This window comes from Ambystoma mexicanum, chromosome 6p (assembly GCF_040938575.1).
Source record: "Ambystoma mexicanum isolate Mex_15411 chromosome 6p, UKY_AmexF1_1, whole genome shotgun sequence".
Classification (NCBI taxonomy): Eukaryota; Metazoa; Chordata; class Amphibia; order Caudata; family Ambystomatidae; genus Ambystoma; species Ambystoma mexicanum.
The window spans coordinates 1,211,520,018-1,211,540,173 of record NC_090935.1 but is presented as its reverse complement, the minus strand read 5'-3'; the positions used below and the strand labels follow the sequence as shown (position 1 = coordinate 1,211,540,173).

General features: G+C 48.5%; 1 protein-coding gene across 1 annotated transcript in view; it reads left to right on the top strand.

The window, feature by feature from the left end:
- The window catches only part of KIF27 (kinesin family member 27), a 1,764,776-nt gene that overhangs the window by 563,544 nt on the left and 1,181,076 nt on the right, over positions 1-20,156 (top strand). Inside the window, exon 7 of the mRNA XM_069625864.1 lies at positions 19,089-19,270. Within this exon, the coding sequence (XP_069481965.1) occupies positions 19,089-19,270 (182 nt within the window). The remainder of the gene's footprint in view (positions 1-19,088; positions 19,271-20,156) is intronic.

Here is a 20,156-nt window from a genome sequence, read left to right as displayed (position 1 = left end):
TAATGCTGTCCCAGCTGTCTCTCTCTCTCTCTCTCTCTCTCTCTCTCTCTCTCTCTCTCTCTCTCTAGCTTGTAGATCCACCGGCCTGCCCCTGCTGTCAGTGGTGGCAGCTTATCCATCAAGTTATTTTTGTCTGTCTGATTCCATGGAGTATAGTGGGGTTGCCCTAATCCCTTGGGTAGCAGTGGGAATTGTGTTACCCCTTTCTTGCGCAAAGGTGATGCTGTGCAAGCTCTCCGTTTCAATGTCTCAGCTACACAGTGTTGCTGCCGTTCTGGCAAGTTTCTTAAGAAATATGGTGATTTATGGTCTTCATTTATGGGGAGTACTGATGGGATGGGTGGATATATGATTAAGTTTGGCCCCAGCAAAACTGCTCTCTCTGCTACGCCTGGTCCTGTGGTATCCATTTGTGGGGCTTGCGCTGCCTCCTCGCCCATGTCTACCCAATCTGTTTCTCTATCACTTTCTCCACTCTCATCATCCTCAAGTATAAGATCAAAACTTACTCCCTTAACAGGCTCCCTTACATATGTTCCACTCATTACCTCTGGCAACGGATCTCTGCCCCTGGTATCTGTGGTTAGTGTCCCACTCCCCTCTCCCCACATCCCTGGCCTCATATTTCTGCTCATCTTTTGGCACGTCTCCTTCCTCATTTTTTCAATGTCTTCCTTTTCTCTTGCCATTCTCCTGTTCTTCTCATTTAGCCTCTTTACATGCTCATCCCTTTCTCCTACCTCCCTCTTCCTTCTTTGTCTTTCCTGTTCCTTTCTCTGCATCTTCTCTGCTGCTTCTCTCCATTCCCTCTCTTTCACCCTTTGTGAATTTTGCTCTGTCTCTTCCTGTGTCTCCCTCCTGACTTCTTCCCTGGCTGCTTCCTTCATTTCTTCATACTCCACTACCTTCACATAATTATTTTTTGTGCCTTTCCCATCGAGTTTCAACAATATTTTTCCTCATACCCATTTCTCTGGTTCCTTCATAGTCTCTCCACTATATCCATTACCTATGGGTACGCTTCTCTCCCTGCGACCATCTATCTGCATGCCTCTCGCTCTCCAGGGCTCTTCCTTGACTGCTCTTAGCTTCTTTTCAAATGGATTGTGTCCTCCCACGTATTCCTCATCTTAGATATATCCTTACCTTCAGCTTGCTGCTTCGGAAAAGGTTTTCTTCTCTCCACCAGAGGGTGCTCCTCTCGAGGCCGCAGCATCGATGTCCCTTGGCGGCATCCGTCGAGCACCGACGTCATCCACGGTATAAGAACCTCAAGCACACCCGTTGGCTTCAGTTCCGTTTTTCTGTTAGCTTTGCTTCGGATCGTTTCAAACGGCGCTTCAGTCTTTTGTAAAAGAAAAACAATGTCGTCTTCATCGAACCCTTCCACACCAAAGACGGGATTTAAAAAATGTCTAAAATGTGGAAAGAAAATGTCTTTGACTGATCCACACAAGAATTGTCCCTGGTGCCTCGGTTCTGACCATCAAATTGAAGACTGTGGTTCGTGCCATTCGATGACCCATAAGGCCTTAAAAGAACGCAGAGGTAAACTGGCGATGGGGGAGGGTTCATCGAGGTCTACTTCGAAGGGGAAAAACTCGGCCGAGTCTTCGAAAAAACATCATAAAAATATAGGTCGAGGAGTAGATCGGGAAAGTCTTCTTCATCATCCAAAAAGACAAAGAAAAGACTACATCGATCTCCCTCTTCTTCCTCGACGTCTTCGGAGGAGCTGATAGCATGCCCTTCGAAGCATGACTCCCCGAGTAAATGGGAAGCCGTTTGTGTTTCCATTCTTAAGATTTTTGAGAATGCGGCTTAGAACCCCTCAAAAAAGTCTAAAGAAGACCATGCCCCTACTCACGAAAAACTTGACTGAGGAAGGTCCAAAACAACAAAATCTGACAAAGTTGTCGAGGGTGTCATCTAGGGACTCTTCCCGATCACCTCATGAAAAAGACCTTCCAGTGCATAAATCGGAGGTAGAGGGAAACAAAATGGTGTCAAAACATCATACACCATCGAAGTCGACATCGACGCCATCGAAGACTTCGAAGGCTCTCGAGTACAAGGCGTCGACAACTCATTCGAAGGACGTTATGTCGAGTACTCGATCGACAACTTCAAAGACTCCTTCGACAGTGTCGAAGGATTCCACAATTCCCTCGACCATTACCTCAAGGTCATTGAAGGCTCCTTCGACAACATCGAAAGTTGTGGTAATGGCATCAACGCCATCAACGCTTTCGTCGACGCCCAAGCCTTTAATAAGGAAAAAACCTACATTACCAGAAAAGGTTTTTCAACCTGAGAGTATACATGATTTGTTTTAGGACCATGACATCTATCTATGAGGGAGATTCATCAGCAGATGAAGAAATCACCTCTGCTGATGTTAAATTTGGCACAAGACCTGTTCCAGAGGAATTATTTGATCATCAGTCAAAGATTCAGGATTTGCCAGAATGCCTGCAAACAGCAAGTGGTCTGGACACCTCTCCAGAGTACGAATTTGATAAGCCAGACCCATCGGAGCATGCTGATGCTGGCTACAGGAAACTTATGAATAGAGTTCCAGAATTTATGGGATGGGGTGGAAATTTGATATGACTGATATTCTATCAGGAACACCTCACCAAGACCCCATTCTTCCATTTCACATTGCCTTGCAAAGAAGGGTTAATTCTGCATGAGAACACGCTGAAGCCATCCCGGCAGTAAATAAAAAGTTTGTGTCTAAATATAGGCCCTGCAATTCTGATCCAGAATACCTGAGCAAACACCCATCTCCAGAAAGTCTTGTTGTACAAGCAGCCACTTCCACAAGAAATGCTGCATACCCTACAATCCCTCCAGATAGGGATGATAAAAAAGTGGATGCATGGTCTAGGAAGATTTTTACATCAGGGTGTATGGCTTTGAAGTCTACTAATGTAACCTGTACCTTGGCAAGGTTCACATATACCCTGTGGGACTGCATGTCAGCGGCAGCTGAACACATCCCAAAAGGTGAAGAACGTGATGGCTTTCTAGCCATAATAAGGGATGGAAAGGAGGCTTCGGGAGAATGCCTTCAATCAGGTTTGAACACAGCTGATAGTATCAGTAGGTCCATGGCAACTAGCACGGTGCTACGTAGATTTGCGTGGCTAAGAAAGTCTGGTTTTGCACCGGATGTGCAATCCAGGCTTCTTAATATGCCTTTTGATGGCTCAAGGTTGTTTGACAGCAAGGCGGATGAAAGTTTGGAGAAGCTGCAGACCTCCAAAGCGGCGGCTAAATCTCTCAGTGCCGCTACAAGACAACCTCAACAACGCCCCTACACAGGCTCCTCTTCAGGCAGGGGTTTGTTCCTTTTGTTATTATTCCTCAATTGGAAAAAGAAGAGGACAGGCCAATCAGAGAGGTCAAAGAAAATTTCCTCGGGGGCGAGGAAAAGGTGCTAGATCTGCCACAGCAGCGGCTTCTGTACCTTCAGCCACTGCTGCCGCTTCCGCAAAACCACTCTGAGGTTTTGACCCTCAAGACCCCAGGGGGAGGCAGGATCTCACAGCATCTAGAAGAATGGCGGGGTATTACTTCAGATGCTTGGGCACTGGAAACAGTATCTCAATGTTACTGCCTTCCTTTTCTAAAACCTCAGACTCACCCTCCGGGATACAACTCAGTCACACATCCGGATCCGCTCCTGTTGCAGGAAGTCTTAACCCTGCTACAGAAAGGTGCAATAGAACATGTACCTGTAGCGGAGAGGAACAAGGGTTGGTATTCCCCATATTTCCTCATCCCAAAGAAAGACTGAGGACTGAGACCCATCTTGGACTTGAGAAACTTGAACAAGTTCCTAAGGAAGGACAAGTTCAAGATGGTCACACTTTCTCAGATCCTTCAGGCTCTCCGACTCCAGGATTGGTTGGTATCATTGGACCTTCAGGATGCTTACTTTCATGTGCCAATCCATCTCAAGCACAGAAAGTACCTGAGGTTTGTGATTGGCAATTCTCACTATCAATTTCAAGTTCTGCCATTCGGGTTAACCTCCGCCCCAAGAGTTTTCACCAAGTTGATGGCGGTAGTGGCAGCGAGTCTCAGGAGAGGGGGGGATACATGTCTACCCCTATCTGGACAATTGGATGATCAGGGCGCTCTCTCCAGAACAAGCCTGGGATCATCTGTCCAGGACTTGTCACTTCCTTCACAGACTGGGTTTTTCTTTGAATTTAAAAAAGTCAAACATGGTACCAGCACAGAAACTCCAGTTTATAGGAGCAGTTCTGAATACATGCTCAGGCAAAGCGTCCCCTCCCGAAGAGAGAGCTTACCACATTCTGCAGGTGGTAACAAAATTCCAAAATGCCCAGTATCTTCCGGCCTTTGATTTTCTCAGGTTGCACGGCCTGATGGCATCCTGCATTTTTCTCATGCCAGAAGCCAGATTGAGAATGAGATCCCTTCAATGGGCTCTCAGGACTCAATGGTACCAATTCTCAGGGGAAATGTCAGATCTGTTGCAGGTTCCAGCCAAAGTAGCACAGTATCTACAATGGTGGGCTTGCAGACATCATATCATCAAAGGAGAATCTTTTTGGTAACCATGGCCGGAGATAACAGTAGTAACGGACGCCTCACTTAAGGGGTGGGGAGCCCATACCAACGATCTGACAATCAGCGGTCGCTGGTCTCAATCGGGGAAAGAATGACCTGATAATGACGGACAACACAGTGGCCATGTACTACCTCAACAAGAGAGGAGTAGTGGGGTCACTACCACTGTGCAGAGAGGCGATGCAACTCTGGTTCTGGGCAATACAAGAAGGGATCTCTCTGTCGGCAATTCATCTAGCCGGAGAGCAAAACACAGCAGCAGACACTCTGAGCAGGCAGAGCACAGTCTCCCACAAGTGGGAGATAGCTCAGGAAGTCATTCAAGAGATATTTGCCCTTTGGGGTGTTAGGGAGAATTCTCTGTTTAGGCTGAATTTCCTAACCTAGTGAGTCCCCCAGCAGCTTTGCTGGATTTCTGGAGTTAGTTTTTTTTCTCCTGCCAAGAGTGAGTCTCTTTTCCTCACACTCTTGGACATGATTTGAGGGGTTCCTTTGACTGTTAATGTGTTTTATGGGCTATGAGGTCTTTTACTCCATAGGGCCTCATGTGTTTTTACTATGTGTGTTACACAGCACCCTCAGTGCGGTGACACATGGGTGTCATAGTGACACCCCACCATAGACACCATACCCTGGGACTGACTACTGTCTCCCAGGGCATATAAAGTCACCATTGGCTTTACTAGTCCCAAATTATGAACAGAAACCAGTACAAACCATCATATTGTGGATGTACTGGTTGGGGCAATTTGATTGCCCCGGGCTCTGTTATTCGAGGGGGCACGTCTCCGTCCCCCCTGATCGAGTTTTGGCTGGTGGCAGTGGATACTACTTTTTATATTCGACCGCGAATATATCTCTATGGGATTTTCCCATTGTTCGAGGCTAACAACTTTAATCATTTAATTCCTATAGCCTCGAACATACCGCTGGGTTATTTATTTAATATTAATTCACCGGTTGGTATTTTTTGCCAGAACTCGATTCTAAAATGGCGTTTGTGTTCTCTTCTGTGACTCCAACCCAAGTCGAGCCCTTTGTTCCACTTTTTGGCGGGCTTCTCCACAGAAGCCTCCAAAAGTGGTGCCACTCTGTCTGGGTACCACAGGAGGTGTAGGAGGGGTTTAGGCACCCTGGACTGAGTTGCCTTGGCAACTCAAGTCGCACTCTTGTGTGATTGGCCCAACCACTTAGCATGTTTGATTGACAGCTAGGCTGAATGAATGGGGGTTTCTTGCATAAAAGCAGGGCTTTTGGGACTGGAACTTCAGAAGTCGCCACAGGACCTGAGAATCCGAAGAGGGAGAAGCTAAGCCGACCTGCAACGACGACACCACTGGTGGAACCCTGCTGAACCGTCTCACCACTTCCCGACGACAGAGGAGATCTTCTTGCCGGAGAGTCTCTTCCCCTTGAGCTGGTGGGGACAACCAGTTCGCTTTCCTTTTCGCCTACCAGGACGTCTAGTGGTCGAATTGCCCGTGCCAAGCACCCCGGCAACCGGATAGCCACTTACCACTGAACTGCGAATAAAAGGACCTCTCCTTTGAATCGAGAAACTCTGCGGCTGGTTTCTTCCCTGGCAGTACAACGACCCCCTGCTTTCCTCCCCGACGAGATCTTCTCTTCTGCCGGACAAAGCACCAACTCGCAACCGCTGCCAGGAACAACTGCCCCCGCTGGAGTGTTCTCACCATTTCAAGGTACTGTGTCCGCCTGGCTTCCCTTTCTATAGATTGCTACAAGGTGACAGTAAATCCTTAACCTTCTAAACTGGGCTGGCCTCTTGACCATCTAACTGGTCCCTTTCTTTTGGTCCAACTTCTTTCTGAACCTTTTCGAGACTTTTGTGCACTTTTCAACCATGTGACCTTGGACACATTTCGTTCTGATCCTCTTAAAGTGGATCCGACTTTCTGAACTCTAACTTCACGGTTTGATTCTGCCTTCCTCTCTTGCTGTGTTCTTTTGAAAGTGTTGGGATCTGTTTCAATTTATGCTCTGCCTTTCTCTCCCTTTTAAAACCGAATTATTAGAGTGCCATCTGCGTTAAGCGCTCACCGCTGTCTAAAAATAAGTGAGTCTTTACTTAAGACTTGTCTAATATTCTTTTAAGGGAGTGTATATACTTTAGTAACTGTGTTTTTGAACTTGCTTGAGATTAGTGCCAGTGTGTTTTCTTAGATGTGTTTTTAAATAAATAATTATATATCTTTTACACCAAAGCTCTGGTCAGTGTTTGCTTGTTCTACTGTGTGTACCTGCCCTATTGTGTATGCTCTGTATACTGCCTAACCCTTCTTGAGAGAAGTCTGACTGCTCAGCCACAGCTACCAGGTAAATCTGGGTGGTTCAGACTGCTACCAATTGGGTTTACTGCTAACTCCTGTAGTCTTAAACTTTTTGCAGTGGTCCCTAAGGAAACTGCACAGGTTTCTGCCTAACATGGGGAACCTCTCAAGTGGATCTTTTCGCGACCGGTACCAACCGGAAGTGCGAACTGTACTGCTCAAGGGAATTTCCCCGAGAGGAGCTCTAGGGGACGACTGGGAGTTTCCACTCCTGTATGCATTCCCTCCAGTCACTGTGATTCCTCAAGTAATCAGGAGGTTGAGAAAGTTCAGGAAGACCATGATCCTAGTTGCCCCGGATTGGGCCAGGAGAACCTGGTACCCGGACCTTCTGGATATGTCCCATCTGCCCTCCAAACGTCTTCCAAGAAGAGAGGATCTTCTCTTGCGAGAGAAAGGTCATGTTCTCCATCCGGAGGTCAACAAACTGAACCTTCATGCATGGCTTCTGAGAGGTTGAGATATAAGGATTGGGATCATCCGGATGGCGTGATGGAGATTTTGCTTTTGGCCAGAAGGCCAGCAACCAAATCTCTGTATCGGTGTTGTTGGAACAAGTTCAATAACTGGTGCAGAGAAAAGAATGTGGACCCATTTCAATGTAATATTCCCACAGTTTTATCTTTTATATTACATTTAGCTAATCTGGGGCTCCAGATTGGTACAATAAAGGGATACTTAGCAGCGCTATCCATTTTCAAGCGCTCTTCAGAGGAAGAATCTTACTTCAAGATACCTTTTTAATAATTAAATTCTTAAAAGGTTTAAATAACATATTTCCACCAATACCTTTTCAGGTTCCAGCGTGGGATTTGAACTTGGTTCTGAAATTTCTCACATGCATTCCATTTGAGCCTTTACACTCTTGTCCGCTAAGGCTCCTTACTCTAAAAACAATACTACTTGTAGCATTGACATCAGCCCGCAAGGTAAGTGAGTTACAGGTGCTTTCTAGCGGTCCTCCTCACACCATCTTTTATAAGGATAAGGTAGTTCTTAGAATTAAACCATCTTTTTTGCCAAAAATTGTTTCGGATTTTCATCTGTCACAGAAAATAACTTTACCTACTTTTTACCCTCCTCCTCATGCAAGCAAAGAAGAGGAGCGACTATATAGACTAGATCCCAGAAGAGCTCTTAGTTTCTATATTTCAAGATTGGCAAAAATACGTCAGTGTGATCAACTTTTTGTGGGGTACACTGGCCGCAAATTTGGTCTTGCTGTAACTAAACAAACATTATCTAGATGGATAATTTTGGCTATAACAGAATGCTATAGATTGGCTGGGAAAGAACCACCAGATGGACTGAGAGCTCATTCAACCAGGGGCATGGCAACTTCAACAACACTAAAAAGGGGTGTCCCTGTACAAGATATTTGTGCAGCAGCCACATGGTCATCCATGCATACCTTCATAAAACATTATGCCCTGGACTCGACTTCTTCTCAAGGAAGTCTGTTTGCTAAATCTGTACTCCATTCTGTACACAATTAGAAAAATGTCTGTACTCCCACCTACGAGACAAAACTGCTTTGGGAGTCTATCTAAGATGAGGAATACGTGGGAGGACACAATCCATTTGAAGAACAAGTTACTTACCAACTGTAATGTTCTTTCGATTGGATGTTCCTCCCACGTATTCCTCATCGACCCTCCCAACCAACCCCACCATACAGTTTACGTGAATTACATTCTAAATTCTTTTAAGGCTTGGGTCAAGAAAGGCACGCCATTAATTACAATCCATAGGCTACAATATACGAAAAAACAGAACTGAAGCCAACGGGCGCGCTCGAGGCTCTTATACAGTGGATGACGTCGGTGCTCGACAGATGCCGCCGAGGGACATCGACGCTGCGTCCTCGAGATGAGCGCCCTCTGGTGGAGAGAAGAAATTTTTTTCCGAAGCAGCAAGCTGAATGTAAGGATATATCTAAGATGAGGAATACGTGGGAGGAACATACAATCGAAAGAACGTTCCAGTTGGTAAGTAACTTGTTCTTCTAAGCTATGTAGCCCTCTATACTCTTCCTCATCCCTTAACTGTGTCTTTGAGCTGCGCCATGCTTCATTCTCCATTTGGACTAATGGCGCCTTTCCTTTTACCAATTTCACTATCGTCACTTTCCTCATCAGGGGATTCATACCTCGGATTGCTCTACCCTACAGCTGCTGCTTGTACTGGGATGGTACCTAAGCCCACCAGCCCCAACCATTCCTGAGATGGTTGGGGCTGGTGTGCTCTCCTCATACGGAGGCAGTACTGTGAATTGTGTGTGGATGCCTGCCTCAGCTGGTGATGGCGGGGTGTTGGCTGTGTGCAAGCGTTTTCCTCAGAGGGAGGAGGCGGCGGCGCTGTGGGCCGCTCGCGTTCCCCCTGACACATATTAAGCATCCATTCCTTCTTAGGCCCCTCTGTCTCTTCCTCAAATGCCTTACAGAGTTGTAATACACCTAGCCTGTTCTTGTGCTTCCTACCCTTGTGTGTGGCGTGTCTCATGTGTTGGAGTATACTTTTACAGTGAGTTCCCTCTTGTGGCCACGACAGGTACATCTTCCCAGCAGTCCCTTTTAACCCACTCAGCATGATACTTAATGATTTTGGCACTATATCTAGGGAACGCTTTACATAGGTGAATTATTGGGGTATCTGACATGGTGACAACTTTTAAGCAGCATGCAGCTTGGCACTTCCACAGAATAAACAATGCAAAATAGTAGTCATCTTACTAATAATTAGAACAGAAATAGTCTTCGCAATTCTCCAGCATGGGGTCTGGCATGGATTCACATGCTCATGAATATTCCCCGTCGTCAGGCCGGGAATCCCCGGTATAGAAAAAATCAGTATCAGTTTCGTTTCTGATCTGTCTCTCTCAGTAGTAACCAATCACTGGTCTCTGGGTTAATCTGCCCCCAGCCAATGACTGCCCTCTCCCTAAGCCCTGCCCCTGGCAGCCATCCTCAGATTTTTACCGCACGTTCAAGTGTTGGGAGTCCTCGTGCTTAGCTCTCGAGCTTTTGCTGCGTTTTCGTGCTTTTTTCAGGAGATTTTCTCATTTTTCCGGTTAAATAGAGCCTCGAGCTCCACCGTTTCTACTTCCGATCAACGGGGATCCGTTTCGGAGTTTCTATGCCCCTCAAGGGTGAAGATTTCGTCGAGTTACGCTTTTGGAGGATTCCAGAAGTCCCGAGGCCTACCCCGGACATGGCCCAGGAGAAAGGGAGCTCGACGCCCGGGAAGCTGTTCAGGACCTGCCCTGGATGCCAGCTTCAGAACGTTTTCAAGGAGGACGAGCATTCGTTATGCCTCTACTGTCTCCATGAGGACAAGACGCACAAGGAAAAGGACTGCGAGTTTTGTGGGAACATGTCGGAGCGGACCATGAAGGATCGCCACCTCCGTCTCGCCAACTGGCTGGAAGGTAAGAGCCCGCCAGGCGAGAAGAAGAAAAAGTCTTCTAAGTCCTGTGAGGGTGCTCTGGCGACGGGGGCCCAACAAAAGGATAAGCACCGCGAGTCTGCGGGCACCGGGAGCGCTGAACGGTCAGGCTCCTTGGCTGCCAGGCAGGGCTCATCCTCCCCGGCACCATCGACCACGAGCCAACGCTCTGGCTCGGGTAAGAGGAAGTCCGAGAACCCGGCGAAGCTTCTGGAGAGGCCCCGGTCGATCTCGAAGATTCCGGCAGAGGGGGAGCGAGGCTCGGACCCTCCCCCCAAGGTGAAGGCCCCAGGCGTACAGAAGGTGACGTTGGCCTTAATTCACCCTGCTAAGACCTCGATTGAGGATGTCGCCGCGGCCCTGGCTCAGCCTGTGGAGGCTAAACCAGTGGAGGCGCCCTCAGGTACCAGTCTCCCTGCCACCGCGGAGGGAGTCGTCTTTCAGGCCCATCGAGAAGACCCCCACGAAGTCCTCGTTGGAAAGGGTGGGGGAGGGGTTGGTGGCCGTCATGGATACGGACACGACCTCTGAAGAGGAGCTCATCCAAGTCGTGGAGGAGGCCCAGCCCATCAGGAGGGATCCCGACGAGGGCGACGACGAGGGCGACGGTGACGCAGACGAGGCTCCTCAAGAGCCCTCGCTCCCGTCATTTCCGGCGCCACAGGACACCTCGGCGGCCATTTTGTCAGCCATCCAGTCCTTATGCTCAGAGATAAGGACTAGGTTGCCCCTTCCCCCGACGGAGGTACCTGAGCAAGACCCGACGAGGGAACCGGAGCCAGGACCTTCGGAGAGCCCACCGCTTAAGAGGAGGAGGACGCATCCTAGGCCTCCTCTCCCGTCTCTGCAGCCTTCTCTGCCTTCCCCCCGGTCCACTACCCACGGGGATGATACAGGCATGGATACGACTACGACGGTACGGATGATGACGACGGAGGCGACGACGGGACGTGTCCCCCGTCGTCCCCTGCCCGAGCGTCCCCGCCTGACGAGATTGGATCCTTCCATGCTATGATTTCCAGGGCATCCGAGCTCTTCCAGCTCTGCCCCGAAGAAAAGAAGAAGGAAGGGTTCCTTTACCAACGGCGCGAGGCTAAAAGGAAGACGGTCCTCGCCGTACCGCTTCTTGATGACATCTGGGATGAGGGGCTCGCCCTCCTCAAGAACCCTGCCACGGCTCCTGCGAAGAGGGACCGGTACGAGAAGAAGTACCGGGTCCCCAACGCTGCCCCCTTGTGCCTTAGGGCGCAACCTACCCCGGATTCGGTTGTTTCGGCGGCGGCCAAGAAGAAAACGGGGGGGCCTCGGCCTCGACTTCAACCTCCCCGCCGGACACCGACGGTAGGAAGCTGGATGCGATGGGACGACGGGTCATCTCATCTGCAGCGATGACCATCAAGGCGGCCAACGCCCTGGCCATCGTAGCCCACTACGACAGGGAGTTATGGTTCAAGATCGCCCCTCTGTTGGACTTCCTTCCGGACGCCAAGAGGACTGAGGCCCTGGAAATCTTACAGGAAGGTGAGATTGCCTCGGACCACGCCATTACGGTGGCTATGGACATCGCCGACACCGGTTTCCGTCAGTTGGGCAACAGCGTTTGCCTGAGACGACGAGGATGGCTCAAGGCAACGGATTTCCGCCAGGACATACAGACCAAGGTTTTGGAAATGCCCTTCGATGGGAACAACCATTTTGGCAAGGCGGTTGATGAGTCCCTTGAGGCGATCAAGACGGACACGGAGACGGCCTGTGCACTGGGTGTGCTCCAACAGCGACGGCCGTCCTTTCGGAGCTCCGGAGGTAGACAGGGTGCCTCCAAGGGAGCCGGCAGCAGCTCCTCTACGTACCGTCAAGCGGCAAGATCTTCGTCGCAGGAGGCCTACAGGGGACGCGGCAAGTCAGGTGGATCCCGCCGTCGTCGCCATGGTGGTCAAGGAGGCAAAGCGGCCTCCAAGCAAGATTGAACCGACCGTCGGGTCAGGCCCCCGCCGAAGCACCCCGGTGGGAGGCCGGCTGACGAAGTTCGTCGGCGTGTGGGAGTCCATCTCCACCGACCGTTGGGTGCTGGATGCCCTGGCCCTGGGGGACGCCCTCGAGTTCCACAAGAGGTGCCCCCGCATTCCTCCCGTGGCCAGGAAGGAAAATCACGTCCCTCAACTGCTGTTGGAAGTAAGGGCGATGCTCAGGAAAGGTGCCATCGAGGTCGTTCCAAAGAGGCTTTCGGGGCTCCGGAGTTTACTCAAGATACTTCCTCGTAAAGAAGAAGACAGGAGGATGGCGTCCCATCCTGGACCTGCGACGACTGAACAAATACATCAAGGCACAGAAGTTCTGGATGGTCACCCTCCAGCACGTGCTTTGACAGCTGGAGGAGGGCGATTTCCTGTCGTCGTTGGACTTGGAGGATGCATACTTCCACATCCCTATTCTAAAGAGACACCGAAAGTTCCTCAGGTTTGTGGTCAAAGGGCGGCACTACCAGTTCAAGGCCCCCCCGTTCGGATTAAAATCGGCGCCCAGGGTGTTCACCAAGTGCCTAGCACCGGTGGCGGCGCGGCTGCGCCTGCAGGGGATCCACGTCTACCCCTACCTGGACGACTGGCTCATACGGGCAAGGACAAGGGAGCTCGCCGTGGAACACACTGCGAAGACCGTTGTTAGGCAGAAACCTGTGCAGTTCCCTTAGGGACCACTGCAAAAGATTTAGGACTACAGGTGTTAGCAGTAAACCCACTTGGTAGCAGTCTGTACCACCCAGATTTACCTGGTAGCTGTGGCTGAGCAGTCAGACTTCCCTCAAGAAGAGTTAGGCAGTATGCAAAGTATACACAATAGGCACTCAGACACACCAATACAAGCAAACACTGACCAGAGCTTTGGAATCAAAGTATATAATTATTTATTTAAAAACGCACTGTTTGAAACACTCCAGCACTCTTGTTGTAAAATAGTCTAAACACAGTTACTATTGTAATATATACACCCCTTTTTCCTTATCAGATTAGTCTCAGTAAAACACCACTTATTTTCATACAGAGGTGAGCGCTTAACTAGATGGCACTCCAATAAGTTTGTGAGAAAGGGAGGGAAAAAGACAGAATAGGGAAAGGTACACCACTCTAAGATTCAGGAACACTGTTAGCAAGGCAGAAGAGCAAAAGTCACTGGTGAGCCAAAGTCCAAAGGCTGGGCCCACTCTTAGAGAGAGCATAGCACAAATGTGCCCAAGATCACACAGTTACACTAGGCTTAGAAAGTCTTGCAGAGAGTTCAAAAAGAGTTTAGAGAGGCTTAGAAAAGTTTAGCCAGGGTGTCCCAGGCTAACCCAGGTTCGAAAGCCGGGGGCTAAATCTACCCCGTACAGTCGGTAGCAAGGGAAGCCAGGCGGAACGCGGTACCTTAAGTGGGAAGGATCCTCCAGCGGTGGCAGTTGTTCCTGGCAGTGGGTGCAAGTCGCGTCGTCTTCCAGGGGAAGAGAAGATCTCGACTTGGAGGAAAGATGAAAGTCGTTGCACTGCCAGGGAAGAAACCAGCCGCGGAGTTTTCCGGTTAAAGGTGGTACCTTTTGTTCGCGGTCGTGGTAAAACGTGGTATCCCGGTTGCCGGGGTGTTTGGCACAGGCAAGGTGGCCACGAGATACGTCGGGAAGGTGAAAAAGACGGTGAAACTGGTTATCCCCAACAGTCAAAGGAAGAAGACTCTCCGGCGGGAGCTCTCCTCTGTCGTTGGGAAAAGTGGTGAGACGGTCCAGCAGGGCTCCACCGGTGGTGGCGTCGTGGCAGGTCGGCTCAGCTTCTCCCTCGTCGGATTCTTAGGTCCTGTGGCGACTTCTGAAGTTCCAGTCCCCAAAGCCCTGCTTTTATGCAGAAAACCCCCATTCACTCAGCCTAGCTGTCACTCAAACATGCTAAGTGGTGAGCCGGCCGGCTCACCACTTGGGCCAATCAGGACTGAGTGCGACTTGAGTTGCCTAGGCAACTCAGTCCAGGGTGCCTAAATCCCCCTCCACCCCTCCTAAGTACCCCAGACAGAGTGGCACCACTTTGGAGGGCTTCTGTGGAGAAGCCCACCAAAAAGTGGAACAAAGGGCTCGACTTGGGTTGGAGTCACGAAGAGAACACAAACGCCATTTTAGAATCAAGTTTTGGCAAAAAATTCCAACCGGAGAATTAATATTAATTAAATAAAACGGTGGTATGTTCGAGGCTACCGTAAATAATTAAATAAAGATAGTAGCCTAAAACAATGGGAAATCCCATGGGAAAATATTCGCGGTTGAATATAAAAAGTAGTATCCACTGCCACCAGCCAAAACTCGATCAGGGGGGACGGAGACGTGCCCCCTCGACTAACAGACCCTGGGGCAATTGAATTGCCCCAGCCAGTACGTCCACAATATGATGGTTTGTACTGGTTCTGTTCAGAATTTAAGACTAGTAAAGTCAATGGTGACTTTACATGCCCTGGGAGACAGTAGTCAGTCCCAGGGTATGGAGTCTATACTGGGGGGTCACTATGACACCCCTGTGTTACTGCACTGAGGGTGCTGTGTAACACACATCACAAAAACACATGAAGCCCTATGGAGTAAAAGACCCCATAGCCCATTAAACACATCTAGATTCAAAGAAACACACTCAAATCATGCCCAAGAGTGAGGGTAAAAGAGCCTCACTCTTGGCAGGAGAAACAAATTGACCCCAAAAATCCAGCAAAGCTGCTGGCGGACTCACTAGGTTAGGAAATTCAGCCTAAACAGAGAATTCTCCCTAACAACCGTCCAGCTGCTCATGGACCTGGGGTTCTCCATCAACTTTCCAAAATCCCACCCTGTCCCGTCGCAAGTCGCCCTGTTTCTGGGAGCACAGCTTGACACAGTGGCGCGGCGGGCCTCACCGTCGTAGGAAAGGATAAGGACCATCCTGGGAAAGGTGCAACATCTGCTGGCCACGTACGTGGCCAGAGTGAGGTCTATCAAGTCCCTCCTCGGAATGATGTCCTCCTGCATTTATCTGGTGCACCACTGCAGACTTCGGATGCGGCCCTTGCAAGAATTCCTCGACGCCCACTGGATCCAGACGACGGGCAGCTTCGACGACAGGATCCCGCTCGACGAAGCGTTCCATCAGGCGATACTATGGTGGGGTGTCCGCTCTCATCTGACGGCGGGAACAGGTTTACTAGCCCCGGCCCACCAGGTGACGGTGATGACGGATGCCTCCCTGGAAGGTTGGGGAGCGCACACCGGGGGTCTCCACGCGAGAGGCCTTTGGCTCCCGGAGGAGAAGACTCTCCACATCAACATCTTGGAGCTCTGTGCAGTGTTCTGGGCCCTCAGGTCCTTCCTTCCGTCCCTCAAGGGCAAGGTGGTGAGGATCTTCACCGACAACAGCACCACAATGTTTTACATTCGGAAGCAGGGCGGAACCAGATCCCCTGCCCTATCCAAGGAAGCTCAGGATCTGTGGCATTGGGCCATCGCCCAAGGGATGTTTCTGGTACCCTTTCATCTGGCAGGGATAAAAAAAACCATCGCCGACTCACTCAGCAGGGAGCAGCGCTCGTGCCACGAGTGGGAACTGCGCCAGGATCAAGTGGACCGACTTTTCCGACGATGGGGCGAACCCCAGATCGATCTCTTCGCGACGGCGGCGAACTCCAAGTGCCGGAGGTTCACCAGCAGGTTTCCCCAACCCAGGAGCATGGGCGATGCTTTCTCGTTCCCTTGGTACGGCCTGTTCCTTTATGCGTTCCCGCCGTTGCCGTTGCTACTCCGGCTCGTCAACCAGCTCAAGAGGTCCCGGTGCAGGCTAGTAGAGTAGTAGTAGTAGACCGGAAATATGGAAAATTCTCAATATTACCAGCAATACAATTCTACAAACAAAAGGTGGTGCCATCGGTAACCTACGCTATGGACGCGGCCCTGAACATCCAAGACACGATATGGCCAAAACTGGAAGGTTTCCTGTGGAAAGCGGTATTGGGCCTCCCCAAATCGACATCAATTTCAGCCATCAGACGCGAACTGGGTCTATCACAGAAAGCGTCGGTCGAGCAAAGCCAGATAAGACTTCTGCAGAAAATTATTTCTCCCGATGCACTTCCAACATTTAAATCAATTCAGAAGGAATTTATCCAAGGACACTGCATCGCCCTAAATAAATGGGAGCAAAAACTGGAAAAAAAGCTGGCAGACTTAGACTGTACGTCCGAGGATTTAATACAAAATCCTGTTAAGATAAAGAAGAAAATGGCTCAAGAGGACTGGATCCAAACATGTGAGGCAGCCATGTCAAACAAGCTACTTGCCCACCTACTGCCAACAACAAACAAGCTGGCTTTACCTCTGAACTATTGCATAAAATTTCCTAATAAAAGACTAAAGAAAATATTCATGAAAATGAGATTCAATCTAATGCCAACACAAGAAATCAAAGCTATTCGGACTAAATCTCTATCCAAAACTTGCAGACTATGCCCAGAGACACAAGTGGTGGAAACCGTAAGACACTTACTCTTGAACTGTCCTAAAACAGCACATTTACAAGAAGCTTTTTTGTTACCCTTAGTGTGCGATGTGACACTTCGTGAGGAGGACACACGGTGGTGTCGCCTGGTCGCAGGTGAAAAGACAAAATGGACTTCAGCGGCAGTAAAGATGTTGGAGGCTGCACTTAAATTTATGATAGAGACTGGCAGTCCATCCAGTGTCACTTAACTAAGTTCTATCATTTGGTGCTGATTCTTTTCTTCCTTCCTTTTATCCTGGATGATCCTCTGTTTGCTATTTTTCTTTGGTTTCTTTCAACTTTATGTTCTTCATGCACTACTTTTTCATCTTTCTACTAAGTGTGACATGAGATATGACTTCTTGTAAAAATCTAATTTTGTTTTGATTATAGACAAGTAAATAAAGAAAATGCAGCCTACCTGCAGATTCAGGATTACCTCAAACTAAACAATCTCCTGGGCTTAGGACAATCAGGGTTCCGCTCTAAACATGGCACGGAGTCAGCTCTGATCGACTTGAAAACTCAGATGGAGTCACTAAAGGACAATGGGAAGCTAGCTCTTCTTCTCGATCTCTCCGCGGCTTTTGATCTGGTCAACCACTGAATACTCTGCTAGCATCTCAAATCCGCAGCCCACTTCTCCGACTCTGCCAATGCCTGGATCCACTAATTCCTGAGCAATAGATTCATCAGGGTCTTCTCACCGCTGGCATCAGCGGATCCCTCCCCTATTCACTGTGGCGTTCCTCAAGGCTCGTGTGTATCCCCTACGTTGTATAACGTATTCACCAAGCCCCTCTTCGATGTGCTTGACTATCTGGGTGTCTCCTACACTAACTACGCGGACGACACCCAGATAGTCATCCCTATCACAGGAGATTACACAGCTGACACCAAAGCCCTTAACAATGTTTACTCGGTCATCCAGGCCTGGATGGCACAGCACAAACTTTGCCTTAACGATGATAAGACTGAGCTCTTACTTTTAGGATCAAATCATCGGCTCAACAAACTAGACCAAACCTACAAGTCCTTCATTATTGACGGCAATGACATTAAAGTCTCCAGAGATACTAAAACGCTAGGGGTCTATCTTGACTCCTCGCTTTCTCTGAACAGACAAATAAATGCAGTTAGGTCAGCTTCGGCCTATACCTGGCAACTTATCACTACCTGTAGACCCTTCCTAAACTCCACCAACTGTATCACACTCGCCAGAACTCTTGTTATGGCCAAAATCGACTACTGTAGTACTCTCTACCTAGGGACCAGTCAGTTTAACCTTAATAAATTGCAAACTGTACAAAATAATGCCTTAAGGGCAGCCTTAAACATCCCGAGACGCTCTCATATCTCCTCCGTCAGATCGGACTTACGCTGGCTCCCGGTAAAACAAAGAATTGCCCTGAAAACCCTAGCTTTGACTCACAAATGTCTGAGCAACAACGCCCACCTTACCTGTCCGCTCGCTTCTCACGCCACACCTCCACTCGACCTACCAGAGCAGCCCAAACTCACAGCCTCATCGTGCCTAGATGCAAACTCCAAAAAGCTGGTGGGGTGAGCTTCCCCGTCCTGGCCTCCAAACTCTGGAACACCTTGCCCACACCTATCAGAATTGAACCATCATTCCACTCCTTCAAACATGGCTGCTCTCCCAAGACTCATGAGACCTTGACACAGTCCAGACTCCATGTGGAGGGGGGGACTGTATATACAGTTTCTCTCTGCTCTGTCCCTGTATTATACGCTGTTAATGGTACCCCTCGCTACATGTATATATGCTGTATATTTTTGTAACTCACTGTAACTACTGCTTTTTGTAACATGTTTAAGAGTGTGCGCCCGGTTGCCCCTGGGCCTGGTTTTTTGCGCTTTATAAATAAAATAAAATCAAATAAAAAAAATATAGGCAATAATGTGCCAGTTACATTTAGTCCAGAGCTTCATTAAAGAATGAAGGTATTTTTCTCCGGTGAAACTCCTCTTTATATTTTTTTATTTTTATTTTATTCAGCATTTGTTTGTTTTAAAGCACCACCATATGATTTTACATTTGTCATAGATTCTTATTGTGCAAATGTGCGTGTTTTGGTTTTGGCTTTCAAATTTGTAGAAATCACCAGCTGACACTACTCATTCTAGATAATGATTCCATCTTCTCCAACAGGTTCACACAAGCCCTCCTACTTATTCCCTGGAGCGTGTAGTGGCAGGATTCCGAACTCGCAGCCAGATGCTGTTGGGTCATATAGAAGAGAAAGATGAAGTTCTTCACTGTGAATTCTCTGATCACAGTGATGAAGATGACGGAGAGGAAAACAAAGAGAACAGAAATAAATTAACATTTCGGTAAATGTATTTAATCTTTCAAATCACTTGTTTTTCTACAGAAGTATTTTCGGGTCTGGCTTTCACACTATACCAAATGTGGTCATGCCCTTGTGCAGTGCCTAGGGTATTAATGTCCTTGCAGTTGGATCTCAATGGGGTACTCCTTCCTGAGTTGTGTGTCTGGTAATACCTAATGACCAGTAGTCTACTGGTGAATGTGCTTCGACATAAAGCAGGCTACATTATTTGGTGGCTCAGTGAAAGGATATACTTGTATGTTTAATGGGCATAGCCTTTTTAGCAGGCATCACTGTACCCTTGAGGGCCTCTTTATACAGTCATTGATCTGCTAGCATATGTCACTACATTAACTTCAGCTTAATGCATTTTCTCTGGCATTGTTGTGTAGAGATACCTCTGGTCCAATGTGACATGGTAGTTGAGACAGTATTTACTACTGAGTTAAATTTTTCCTCTGTTGCACAACTGTGATCGAGACATATACCTAAGCCTAGATTCTGTTCCAATGCTTTCCTTGCAATAGTGTTTTACACTTAACTGTGGATCTAGGACAATGTGGTTCAAACTCTCCCATTTTTGTGATAAACTTTTAGTACAAAATATGTGTGATTAAATCAATATGTGACAATACCAAATGTCCTTAATAGGAAGGGAACAGGATGATGTTGTGGCTGTATCATCATGCCAACATGCTTCTAGAGACTGCTTGAAATTGTGGTTAGCCCTCAAAAGTGTGTGTGTGTGTGTGTTTCATTTAGGATGAAGTATTAGCTTTACTGATGCACCTGCAGATGCACATCTCCTCTGTGTATCTCAGGCCTATCCCATATGTTCCATGCTTATTTAAGACTACCTATCCTTGTTTTCTTCAGTCCTGCCATTG